Source organism: Rhea pennata, chromosome Z (assembly GCF_028389875.1).
Source record: "Rhea pennata isolate bPtePen1 chromosome Z, bPtePen1.pri, whole genome shotgun sequence".
Taxonomy (NCBI): Eukaryota; Metazoa; Chordata; class Aves; order Rheiformes; family Rheidae; genus Rhea; species Rhea pennata.
In genome coordinates, this window is record NC_084702.1 from 23,618,901 (window position 1) to 23,632,566 (window position 13,666).

General features: G+C 38.7%; 1 protein-coding gene across 5 annotated transcripts in view; it reads right to left on the reverse strand.

Annotated features, from left to right (window-relative positions):
* Positions 1 to 13,666, reverse strand: part of APBA1 (amyloid beta precursor protein binding family A member 1) — a 93,151-nt gene that overhangs the window by 36,464 nt on the left and 43,021 nt on the right. For all 5 annotated transcript variants that reach the window (XM_062600379.1, XM_062600380.1, XM_062600377.1 and 2 more), the window contains one exon: positions 5,297 to 6,495. In XM_062600379.1, the coding sequence (XP_062456363.1) occupies positions 5,297 to 6,442 (1,146 nt within the window). In that variant the 5' untranslated portion in view covers positions 6,443 to 6,495. The remainder of the gene's footprint in view (positions 1 to 5,296; positions 6,496 to 13,666) is intronic.

Consider the following 13,666-nt stretch of genomic DNA (forward strand, 5'->3'; position numbering starts at 1 on the left):
TTGAGTTAGAAATGTCAAAAACAAAACAAAAAATCTAAACCAAAAAACGCACCAACTACTTTTATTTCAAGGAAACTGACAACATCTTTCAGTTTTCATCAAATATACCTGCCCCACTAACTGGATGTCCAGTAAATTCAGAGTCTTTCCTACTCCAGTGAAAACATGCATCACTAAGTAAGACTGCACATGACAACATATACTCTACATTGTTAAATATTAAGCAGGTACTTGGATACACTAATTATTTATTCACACAAGTCTGTCACCCACCTTCTACATCAGAGGACTACCATACTTTACTGCAGTGGAATTTTCCATGGGATGTCAGCAACTCTCCTTTTTTATACCTACAAAACATTGCTTTTGGGGAGAAATACATAGAAATGACTGAAAATTCTACACAGATTAAACTATGAATAAACTTGGAAACAAGGCTTCTTAAAAACAAATGGACTTTTACTCAAATGATCTGCACCTTTCTTACTTTCATGTTTGCTGTGTAAATCTTTCCAAATAATCCCTAACTAGATCCTACTGCAGGCTGGCTGTATTGACTGTTAGCTTCTCAAACTTCAGATTGGTCTTCCACCAAACATCCTCTTTTTAATCTATCAACCTAATGCTCAGCACTAAGGAATGACAGTCACTTTCTCATGAAAAAAGGCAAAAGAAAAAATGTCATATTTAATGACTCTCAAATGTAAATCATTTTTTTGACACCCTAGTTTCATCATTCTCTTTTGGACAGCTCCTAGCTAAATAAAAAAGTGAGTGGTACTTAGATCTAAAGAGGTCTTACCAGTTTAAGTTTCATATGACTAACAACACAAAATGATTATAAATATTTCCAAGTATCACAGAATCACACAACAGTTGAGGTTGGAAGGGACCTCTGGAGATCATCTAGTCTAACCCCCCTGCTCAACAGGGTCACCTAGAGCACATTAGACAGGATTGCAGTCAGGTGGATTTTGAATATCTGCAGAGAAGGAGACTCCACAACTCCACAACCTCTCTGGGCAACCTGTTCCAGGGCTCTGCCACTCTGACAGTAAAAAAGTTCTTTCTTTTATTAAGGTGGAACTTTCTGTGTTTCAGTTTGCGCCTCTTGTCCTGTGGCTGGGCACAACTGAAATAGAGTCTGGCCTCATTCTCTCAACACCTCCCCATTAAGGTACTTGTAGATCTTGGCAAGATCCCCTCTCAGTCTTCTCTTCCCCACGCTAAAGAGGCCCAGCTCTCACAGCCGTTCCTCGTAAGAGAGATGCTCCAGTTCCCTGGTCATCTTTGCAGCCCTACGCTGGATTCTCTCCAGCAGTTCCATATTTCCTCAGGTCTAGGGAGCCCAGTATTGGCGACAGTACTCCAGATGAGGCCTCCCCAGGGCTGAGGAGAGGGGCAGGATCACCTCCCTCGACCTGCTGGCAACACTCTTCCTAATGCACCCCAGGAGACCATTGGCCTCTTGGCTCATGGTCAGCTTGCATCCCCAGGTCCTTCTCTGCAGAGCTTCTCTCCAGAAGGTCAGCCCCCAGCCAGTAGTTGTGCATGAGGTTATTCCTCCCTAGGTGCAGGACTGTGCACTTGCCCTTGTTGAACCTCATGAGATTCCTCTCAGCCCAACTCTCCAGCCTTTCCAGAGCTCTCTGAATGGCAGCACAGCCTTCTGGTGGATCAGCCACTCTTCCCAGTTTTGTATTGTCAGCAAATTTGCTGAAGAGTAAGTTGAAGAAGACTGGACCCAGTACTGGGGGACCCATTAGCTACAAACCTCCAAATGGACTCTGCACTGCTCATCACAGCTCTCTGAGCTCTGCCTTTCAGCCAGTTCTCAATCTGCCTCACTGTCCCCTCATCTAACCCACACTTCCTGAGCTTATCTAGGAAGATGTTATGGGAGACAGTGTCAAAAGCCTTGCTGAAGTCAAGGTACACAACGTCCACTGCTCTCTCCTCATCTACCCAGCCAGTCATTCCATCACAGAAGGCTATTAGATTGGTTAAGTAGGATTTCCCCTTGGTGAATCCATGCTGACTACTCCTGACCACCTTCTTTTCCTCTACAACCTTAGAGATGACATCCAGAACAAGGAGTTCCATCACCTTTCCAGGGAAAGAGGTGAGGCTGACTGGCTGTAGTTTCCTTGGTCCACCTTGTCCTTTGTGAAGACTGGAGTGACACTGTCTTTCTTCCAGTCCTCAGGCAGCTCTCCTGCTCTCCATGACCTTTCAAAGATGATGGAGTGGCCTAGCTCATCAGCCAGCTACCTGAGCACTCGCAGGAGCATCCCATCAGGGCCCACGGATTTGTGAATGTCAAGTTGTCTCCTGGGTCTGGGATTCCTGAGGGCTGCCCTTAGCAACAAAGACCGCAGCAAAGAAGGTATTCAGTAATTCTGCCTTCTCTGTACCTTCCTTCACCAGGGCATACACCCCATTCAGCAGCTGCCCATGTTTTCCCTAGCCATCCTTTTGCTATTGATGTATTTGAAGGAGCCCGTCTTGTTGTCCTTGACATCCCTTGCCAGATTTAATTCCAAATGGGCCTTAGCCTTCCTCATCACATCCCTGCGTTCTTATATTCCTCCCAAGCCTTCTGTCCCCTATTCCAAATTCTTTGTATATTCTTCTGTCTGACTGTTGCTAGGAGCTCCTTGCTCATCCATTTAGGTCTCCCCCCCCTCTTTGCCAGACTTCTTACTCTTAGGGATGCACTGATCCTGAGCCCGGAGGAAGTGATGGCTGAATATTAACCATCTCCCTTAGACCTCCCAAAGTAGAAGTACTACTTCTAAAAGCAAAATGTTTTTGTTAAAAAAACAATGTAGGGATAATTTTCAAGATAGACCTGGAAAAATGCTAAAGATAATAAAAGCACCCCAATTACATCACTCATGTGCAGCTCTTTGATACTTCTGGGGGAGAAAGAGGGTATATGCCTGAAGGTAGAACATCTCTCAATCTAATTCTCCCCTATTTCAATATCAATGTTACAAACTAGATTAAAATACATTTCTGGTATATACTGTCTATACTGAAAAGCACTTGCCTGAGATCTTGGGGCTTTTTCTGAAGAGAGAAAGAAGAAAAACATATGTTTATACATAGGCTTCAACTATATTTTTATTCCAACTGATCCCTAATGATCACTTAGTCAACACAATCCAATTTTATCCAATTTACTGCTAAGTGGTTTTAGGAATGCTCTGTTAAAGAAAGCAGTCTGTTCAGACCTGTATAAGTTGATATTTGATTTAAAGATCACAGTGATACAAATACAAACCTCATCTTCAATGAAAAACAGAAACTTTCCCAGTTCCAAATCCCGTATTTTATTCTTCTACAATAAGCACTCACCTCAGTCTGCCACATACCTTCTAGACTATTTGTTCAACTTCATTATTCTTCCTTCTGAGAATGTAGATTGCCTCTATGTCTACAACCACCATTTATCTTTGCACTAAGCTATGCCTATTGTCATTATACATCACTGTTTCAATTACTGTCAGCAATGAAAATCTCAGTCAGGCTTCTGTATGAAAGGTCATGAAAAATGTTCAATGAAAAATGAACTTTTCAGTGCAAAATCAAAAACCCTGTGTACTTGTGCAATGCTGTACTACCAGCCTATCTTTGAAAGTCAAATTTTGCAAGGTGCAGTTAAGGTTTTGGAGAGTAGCCAGAGCACTTTCATGAAAGACACAGTATTCCAAGAATCCTCAATGTAATATTGCTTAAGCATAACTGATACCAAGTGTTTTGAGGAGCAAGAAGTATTCTTTGATTCCCCTGAAGAAAGCATTTGGAAGCACAGAAAATATGGTGTCTAAACTTTACAACAAGAAACAGAGTAACATGACTCATACTTGAACACGAGAAGGAATTAATCAATACATTAAAAACAACTGTTTTCTTCTACAGAAAGGGCAGGTTGCTTCAGTCTTCCACCTGACTGCCAGTCAACTCTGTAACAGGCTTGATTTCTAAATCACGAGGGAATAATTTTTTAAATACACTTTTTAAAAGTTTCATTGAAACTGTGAAGAAACTAAAACCAGAACATGCTCATCACTATGCATTTCTAACAGTTTTCAAGGAAAAAAAAAATCTAGAAGCCACTTGTCTAGGCTAGCTTGCATGTTTCTTCAGTAATTCAAATATCATGCTCCAAAATCTCTTTGCATTTATAGAATACTAGCCTCCTTAGTTCTGAATATAGCTGAAAAAGAAGACGCAAGTCATAGGTCTACACTGCATGTGGTCTTTATTCATCATCCGAATTTGCTTTGCTGAGATTGAGATATTTTGGATAGTTCTGATGGGTGCCTAAAAGGTTAGAATAATTCAGTTTAAAAGGCTAAACAATACTGAACTGTCTATCATTCAGTGTTCTACCAAAAAAACACAGAAGTCACGGAAAATGTTGAATAGAAAATAAAAAGGATGGAGCAGATGTTTACAGTGCAGTTATCTTTGAAGTAGTAGGATGGATCCATATTAGAGATTATTTTGGCCTGCTAAATTTAGCTTACCAGACCTTTTCATGTCAGACAAACTTAATACAGTTGAAAGTTGCTTATGAGTTTATTGTATTAGGAAAAAAGAAAAGCCATAAAATTTCAGGTACAGATTATTATGACAGGTCAACAACAGCTGGAATCACAAACTGAAGTGATTCTTATCAAAACTAAGCTTCATGCCAGAGGAATTTAAGTCTCTGGGCAGTTACTTTCAATGCACAAGAGAGAATACATTTTATAGTGATAATATAATATATTAAGGCTGACAGCACATCTTTAGAGCCTGGAAGTGAAAAGAACGTGAATCTTTTTTTCTGGAATTTAAATCTGTGACACAATCTTTATAGAAATCACAAATAATATTAACAGATTTTTTACAGAAACTGTTACCTGACAGAAAATGAAATCTAGAATTAAAAGAAATACAGAAGGCTAGGTAATAGAAGAAAAAATGTTTGGTTGCTACAGTGGCTATTAGAAGAAATTGTAACAGCATTTGTTTTAAAAAATAAGGCTTTTGTGAATCAGATTGCTGTATAATGTAATTGAGATCATCAGTGTTTCATAAAGGAAAATCTGTCTCACTGATAGTGCATGTTTACTTCTTACATATCTTCCAAAGCATGAATTTAAAATGTGCTAAGGAGTACATACTTTACCAGGGACTGAATTACAGAGCAAGAACGAAACCCACCCTCTTGCATGGCAATCTGTGTCACAATTAAAGCAACAGGGCAGACGCAACCTGAGCGTGGAAAGCTCTGCATACTCACATCTCCATCTAGTGGCCCCTGGTCGTCACAGTCCCTGGTTGGGCTGATGTCCTGCCTCATCACCCAGATAGGCTCCTTTGGTTCATCAGGGGTATAAGGAGATCGGATGGTCCTTGTCTTCACTTCCTCAATAGCCTCTTTAATGTCCTTGATGGCCAATGAAATTGCATCTCTCTTTTCCTTGCTATACCTCTGTACGGAGTCTCCAGAGCTGGATGTGACTCGAGAACCAGGGGGAAGCTGGCCATTGCTTTCATGCCCAGCAAGAACATGAGCATGCTCCAAACCCTGCTCTGCCTCTGGCATGTCCTCAGCTGCCTTGTCCAAGCTCTGGGAACTCATGCTCTGCTTCACCTCTGCCACAATCTGATCAATGTCCTCCTCTTGTTCGTAACTATCCATTCTTGGGTAGGGTGCAAACTCTGCCTCCTTTTCGGGGCTGTCAGACTCTCCATCAGATCGTTCATCGTAATGGTGAAGGCGGGCACCAAGCGCTTCCTTGCGGTAATTGTCCGCCTCCTCCCTTTCCCGCTCATAGAGCCGAAGTCCATCCCTCGCATCAAGCTCCGGCGTGTCTCCTATCTCCTCGTACACATGCTCCTGCAGTCCATAATCGGCATAAGGCTCAGCATACTGCTCATCCTCCCCTCGGTGGAAGAGCCGATGCGTGTAGACATAACCCGAGTAGGCTGCATTCATGGCTTCCTCGTGCTCAATGGAGTGGAAATGTAAATGGTTGGGCAGTGTTCGGTTGTGAATGGCCTCACCGTGCTCAGCCTCAGCATTCTCCGTGTACTCCTCAGACTCTGGCCTATATTGCACCGCATATGCGCTCTCATCCTCATTTTCCTGAACTCTGTCTGTATCGTAACTATCTTCCACTGTGGCTATAACATCCCCTTCAGCAGTATCTGTGTGATTGTGAAAACCACTCTCAGTGCTGGCTGATCGAGCTAGCATCCCTTCCTCCTCCTGCCCAGACTGGCCCCCTTGGCTGCTGTCTGTGTGTCTCAGGTAGCGAGCTGCATACCGTTGCTCCTCTTCCACCTCTGAGTGCTCCAGGTCGGCCTCCACCGACTCATTCACTGCTCCGTTTGCTGGCTCTTCACTTACCTCCCCCTCAAGTGGTCCAACCAAATGGTTCATGGCAAGTATTGGTGGGTAGGCAACTTATTCTATTGACATTTTGTCTATTGCAGCTGGAACAAGAGAAACAAACAAAAAAAAACCCCTGAAGTTATTCTTAAAAAAAAGTAAAGCCAATGAACAGAAGCAACAACAGGCACTCTTCTTGTCCCAGCAGAGAAACTTTTAACTTCATGAGCTATGAAGTCAGAGGACAGCCAGCACAGGAATATCGCTTCCATGCTAATGATCTCTACTAGCACCAATCGCCCTCAATCCCCTTCACAATCTTATGGATAAATTCTTTGCAGAACAACCATCTCAGAACAGCTCCTACGGAAGCACCTGACAGTAAGATGCAGTATCTTTAATGGGATACATCTAGAATGATGCCTATGATGCACACAGGCTGACTCCTGCACCAAATGTCTTCCCTAGAATACTGAATAGACACTACAAATATTCGTAAGTGTGACCCCTGCCATTTTGAGAAGAGCAAGACATTTTGGCCTTATTGAGTTTGCGTTAAAATCTCAAAAAGATGACATAATTACTACACAGGTCTGCCAAAGATAGTAATTATGCAGTCCATGGAAACAGGAAAAAAAATTGCAAGAATATAGGTTAGTGGCTTCAAGTTTCTCAGAGGAACTAAGCTCATATAACTCAGAAAGTTTCTGTTTAACAGTTTCAGCTATTTTGAACCCTGTCCTGTGTTTTAAAATGTAGTTTCATAAAAACAAAGGCATCTTACGTCTTTCAAGTCAAAGCACACACTGATGAGTAAAATACTGCTCTAGTCTGTGCTTTATTATTAAATATTAAGAGAAACAGTATCTGCGGAAAGACTTATAATTTAAAGAAACTGTGAGAATGTATATGCCAAATATCAATTAAAAAATTAACAACAATGTAAAATAGAACTTGAACTAAATTTAGCGAACTCGGGCAAAAGGTTTAGATGACACTTTGCTAAGTAAATGAGCTCTATGCAAAATGGCAATGCTTTCCTGTGGAAAGAAAGTAATTTCAGCTGTCCTCCATCAGAGCTTTTGACAAGCTGGCAAGTACAGATAGGAGTTATTTGTGCTACGCTCCAGCTGGCAGCTTCCAGCTCAACAAACATTTTTTCTCATCTATTATGGCCTCCATTCCAGACAGATCGTTTTATTTCCAGAAACAACATATACATAGCTTGCACAAGTCTAGCATGCTGTGTTTAACTTCTAGAATGTGCCTTTTCCATCAGCACAGGAGAAAAAAAATAATTGATAATGGTATAGTACAGTTGCAAAATCATAATTAAAAATAAATAAAATATATCACATAAAACCCATCAACTGAACAGATAAAGACACTATATAGAAACTGGAGTCACAGAAAGAAAAAGTGAACAGAAAAGCTAATTACTTTAGACTTTAGTTTGAAAATAATGAGAAAATTCAGTTTCCTCTTTTTCAGGTAAAGAAAGTATTTGAATGATACTTTCATTCAAATGTATGTGACAAGGCAATGTCTCCTCCAAAGATTTCCAAGAAATCATTAAAGAATGGATGGAATATGTATATGTGTGCTGTAAGTACTGAATCAAAAACACCAACCTTCAAATCAGATGACAATCACATTATTTAAGGAAAGAGTAACAGCAGTATTGGAGAACTTTCAATCTTAAAAACAAATTAAACAAAAAGAATAGTGAAGAAAATAATATGTAACAGGCCTTTGAAAAATCTATTCCAAGTAAGATTCCTTACTTCCATGGAAAGCAATTGTAAAATTTCCACTCCTTTGCACAGAGACAAAATTAGTCTAAAACTGAGCATTGTTTAAAAATTCTGCCTTACAACTGTTGCACTCAAAGCAACCCTTGACTCTCACATAAGTGTCACTGGTCACTCACTCACAGAAAAAAGGCAATACCAGTAGAAAGAAGTGAAGTTCCAGACAAATACAGGATGACGGCAGATTTTCTGAAATCTTTTTAACATGTATGCTGCCACATCTTTAACTGAATGATTGTAAGTTTGAGAAGAAGGTAAAATTCAACTATATGAAAGCTACCTATATCTCAACTCAAAAAAAGCTAACAAATGCCACAATACTTACTACAACCACAGTTAAGACAGTATCTGAAAACGTGATCTAATTTTGGAAGTCGTAATACATGATCAATTACAACACACTAGCTAGCATACAAGAGACACAGCATTGCTGACCCATACAGCTATGAGAAAAAAATTAGAGAGATACAAATCAGTCAAAATATTGCTTGATACCACCCAAAAGCCCCTAAAATTTTGAAGAATAAAAGCTTCCATAGTAAAACTGTTTCACCTGTGAAATTGCCCTCATTTGAAGAATGATCTCAGGTTAATTTCAAATACTATCTTGAAAATGTCAAGGTAATGTGCTTTGGAGGGAGAAGAAAAAATGTTCTATTTAAAGACATATATATATATAGGTGTGTGTGTGTGTATATATATATATGTACATATACACATATATATAACTGAAAAAGTTACTTTTCTGTTTGCCCCTTTTCCAGTAATTCCAAATTAATTCCATTTCTTATTCTGGCAAAGAACAATATATGAAAATATTCTTTCAAATTTTAACTATCAATAATGAAGAGAAATTTGCTTATAAAACTGTGGATCTGAAGAAACGTCCTTAGGTCACCTCAACTCCAATAACTTTCTGTGAAAAGTAAGTTTCTGAGTTAAATACATGCATTTGACTATTTAAACCGGTCTTCAGCACAGTATTTTAAAAGGACTGCTCACTAAAGTGGGGGTTTTCTTACATGATAGCTGGAAGACCACTGGAAAACTTTCTTCTTTCGTTGGTATTTCCCTCAAGTAGATACAAAGTCTTTCTAACTATTTTTACCAAGCCTTCAAAAAGTATTTAATCTGAAGCACAAAAAAACTATACCCTACGAAAAATGCCATAGGCAGAAGACAATATAAGCAAGAGAGGTCATTTGACCCTGTAAATAAAGACATAGCACCCATGTGAAAGATATAATATTATCACATTAATCACCCCGAACAGCAGCTGTGCTCCAGTAATCAAACATATACAGAAAAGTGTTTCTTAAGCACTCCTAGCTTTGCACTCAGCACCTGATGTATGAGTCTGTCCCCAAAAAAGACAAATCACAGGTTGATTACTAGTGCAATTAGCTCTTTGCTGAAGGTTAAGCTACCTCATGGCTATGAAGAAAATAAGTATCTTCACATATTTTTAAGGCAATAGGAAGGAAAAAAACAGTTTGAAGTTTGAGGATTTTTTGTCTGTGCTTAATACTAAAGAAAAATTCTTCAGATAAAGCCTTTTTAATGAAACCAGAGGGTACGTTTTCATTTTGGAAAAAGACCAGAACATTCATGTCTAGTGCACAGCAATCGTGACACCAAATACAGTAAGAAAAGGTGAAAATGCAAGTGTTCACACTCAAATTCTGTTTTATTTGTTGTTTCATTCCCAAGTCCAGAGGTATAATCCTTTACTGTCTTGTACATGCAGGCAACAATGCAGCAATTTTTTAATTCCAAATACGTCTTTTAAACAAATATGTCTTACCTGAGCACAATGCACCCTATTTCTATGGTCCTGCTCTGATTGTCTGGAATAAAATGCTGTACTCTCAATAGGCTCATATATGGTTATCTAAAACAAGCTGTGTGCTATAGGCAACATTTTAGTTAATCTTTTCATTTGTAAGAAGTCTATTTACCCTAATTTTGCAGAGCTTTTATAAGAGAAATAAGTTAGTAAGCCAGTGGAGCATGAAAACCAAAAAGGTTTTATCTTACCTAAAAATTAGCTAGCTATTTTTTGGACATATTTTTATCCGTAACTCCAAGTCACATTCCACATGCAGAGTAAATTGCAAAGGTGTCACACCCCCAGCACAGGTCGCCTTGGCAGAGTCACCAATGCAACTTCACAAAGCACCCACACTTTGCCACGCTCCAACACTGCACCAGCACTGCACTTGACTTACATGCACACACATTTTTAAAAGGCATATGTTCACAGCTTACCTTTAAGAAAAACAAAACACTCTTTTAGCAAACGTATGTCTCTTGAGATGCACCTATAAATTCTTTTTTTCTCTTTTAAGAGAGACCTTTTGGTATACAATGGCTAAGAATGTTACAGTATATGCAATGCCTCATTACACAGAACCCTCTTGCCCCTACTGTTTTAGACAATTCTCTCTTTTTGAATTGAATTTCCCCATTTGGGAAACCTAATTACTTTCATTTCTGTGTGATAAGTAAGTTCACTCAAAACAGCTTTAAACAAAAAATTGTGAAAATACACGTTATACATGTGTACACATAAAATACAGTATGTTTCTTGACAGATAATGAAAACAGCACCTGGAAAGAGACATTAAATCCCCTCTGTTCCCCTTCCCATTGTTTCATATTGTTTAGGCAGAACAACTACGAATCTTAATATAATTCCAGAGCAGAAAAGTTGCACACAGAATTTCTGTGCAGATGGAGTTTTCTACAAGAGCTTGCAGAAGCCCTGTATCCATGTAAAAATTTAAAAACGTTAAACACACTAGACACTGTAGTTTGCTTTTAATATCTGCTGCAAAGTCTTTTACTCTGATTTTGCTCTTCCTAAATAACCATGCAAATTTCCATTTCGGAGCCCAAACTCTTGTTTCTGAGCTTAGCATGAGTAAAGTTTAAAACATACAGTACTTGATGTTCAGAAAAAAAAAAGCATTTTTGTTCCAGTCATCAACAGCCAGACAACTGAACTTTTCTGTAGGAAAGCTTCTAGGTTTCTGTAGACTTTGATACAATGATATATAAAGTGAGGAAGGTAAAGCAGGAAAAAAAAAGAAAGAAAAACGTATTACAAAGCAAAAAACACAACACAGCAGATTATTCAGGAAAGAAAGACACACAGACAACAGAAGAGTATTAAAAAAAATGTCAAGGGTGCACAATACTTCAAGACAATGACAAATCTTAAAAATAATGTTATTTTTAAATACGGCTTGATTGCTTTAGGTCTTAATAAATACAGCATTTGGTAACACATATGTTTTTCACTTTAGTCAGCAGATTAAACTGTTTTGAGGAAAAAACATTAAAAAGTAATTTTCAACTAGTCACAATGCCATAATCAAAACCCTTTTCAGGAAAGTATTCATAATTTTTGAGTATTTCCTTAATTCATGTCATTTAATCCTATCCTCAGCTTTCTATCTTCAGGTGTTTCAAATCAGCTATTAAGCTGTTCAAAGGACTGTAGAAATATCTCCTAATTTCCAAGCTCCTTCCCCTCAAAAAAGTATTTAACAAAGGTTCTCTCTCAATCAAGGCCAGACACTGAAAAAAAAATTCTTCCAAATATCAACTATTTCAGTAAACAAAATCCCGCCCCCCCCCCCCAAAAAAAAAAAAGCTGAAGAAACAAAATTTGGAACTTTAACTACAGTACTTTGCTCAAGTTACTATCTCTAAGCAGAGGCACTTCACAGTACGCATATGTAAAGTATAGGCTTGTTACCCACATCTCTTAAATCTAGCTCAAAAAATGAACAAGTCACCAGCACTTAGGAAGGATAAGCAGGTTTTTGAATTCAGTATTTCTCTTTCCTGATATGTCTAGTTATATTTCAGAAAGGGGCAAGCTTCTTCTACTAACTTCAGGTGTCTTTTCCAACCACAACTAGCCTGTAACACTCTACAAATCCCTAACAAAAAGTAAGGAAATTGTGTCACTAAAAAGGAGTTGTATACAAGCCCATGAGGACAAAATCACCATGATGGCAGCAGCAAAAGAAGAGTTATGCCTAAGAACACAATTATAGCTAGGCAGAGATCAAGCACTGTGGCACAGGACTCAGAGGCTTACCATTACAGTTTCCCCATGCCGAATGCATTAAAAAAGTCCAATTTTGGCCAGAAGAAAGGAAAAGGACCAATGAAGAGAGAATTTAGGACCAATGAAGCACAGAGCTACCTTCACAGGGTTTAAGTCTGAGACAGAAAAATGAACTGATGAAATAGAATCTTTTTTTTTTTTTTTTAAGACAATTTATCTGAAAAATGTCTCTACAATTTGCCTAAGAGTTGAAAAGTATTTCAGGTGGAGAAAACGAAAATATTTACAAATGTAATGCATTATGGAAAAATTATTTACTGCTATGAAATTCACTTCTAACACTTCTTAATATGAATTTAAAATGGATAAAGGCAGCATTTTGCAAGGCCTGAATTCACAAGACAAAATTCAGAAAAGTATTAATTACTAAAAATATATATATATTAAATTGAACACCTGAAAAAAATTTAACTTCCAATTCCATTGGACCTGAGCACATTCAACAGCTGCTACATAACCTGTATGCAACCAACAATGAGGCCAATGTAATGATGAAGGATAAAAAACCCAGCTCCATCATTTCCTGCCCATTCCTGCCTCCATGCAAAGAAAGAGGAGTGAGATAACTCTGCACCTGGCATAAAAACCTCAGTTTTTTGCTAGTAATAAACAAATCTTCGATTACCAGTGTTACCTTTCCATAAACATCTCTCCTCTGAAGTCCCAGTTTCACTCTTATTCAAAATTAAACTTTAAACTTGAGGGCTTTCTCACTTTAAACTCTTCAGAGCTCTTCAGATCGATCCTGCCAATGTCAGTGGGCAAAGGAGACCCGGGCGAGTAGGTTGCTGCCTCTCGGATGCCCTGGGGACCCCTTCCCAGCATCTCCTATCGTCCTATCATTAAAGCCTTGCCCATGCTGTAAACCAACTCTTGCCAGGGCTATCTGAGGCCATTCATCTGCTGCCAGAGGAAGGGTAACTGATGTTATTACCCAAATAGGTGACACGGACCAAAAACAGTGGAGAAGAGTTGTTACAAGAATCCACCTCTGGATCTCAAAGGTAACTTTTGCAGGTAAGTTTAACAATGGATTACATACACTAGATCCAATATCATTAAGAAAAAAACATCGAAGTCTGCAACTTCAAAATTTTAAGTTGTTGAGGGAATAAATAAATCCAGTCTCATCAAACAAAATGGTTATAGTTTAAGCATCATAAATTCCTATTACAACTGCTAACCTATGAAAATTTGCTCTTTTTTTTTTTTTTTTTTAAACTCTGGTGTGACTCCCTGTTAGATGACTGCTGATTTGATTTCTAAATGTATCAGGGATTGAATCTTCAAATTAGCTGCCAGATAATCTAGTTCTCACCAGCA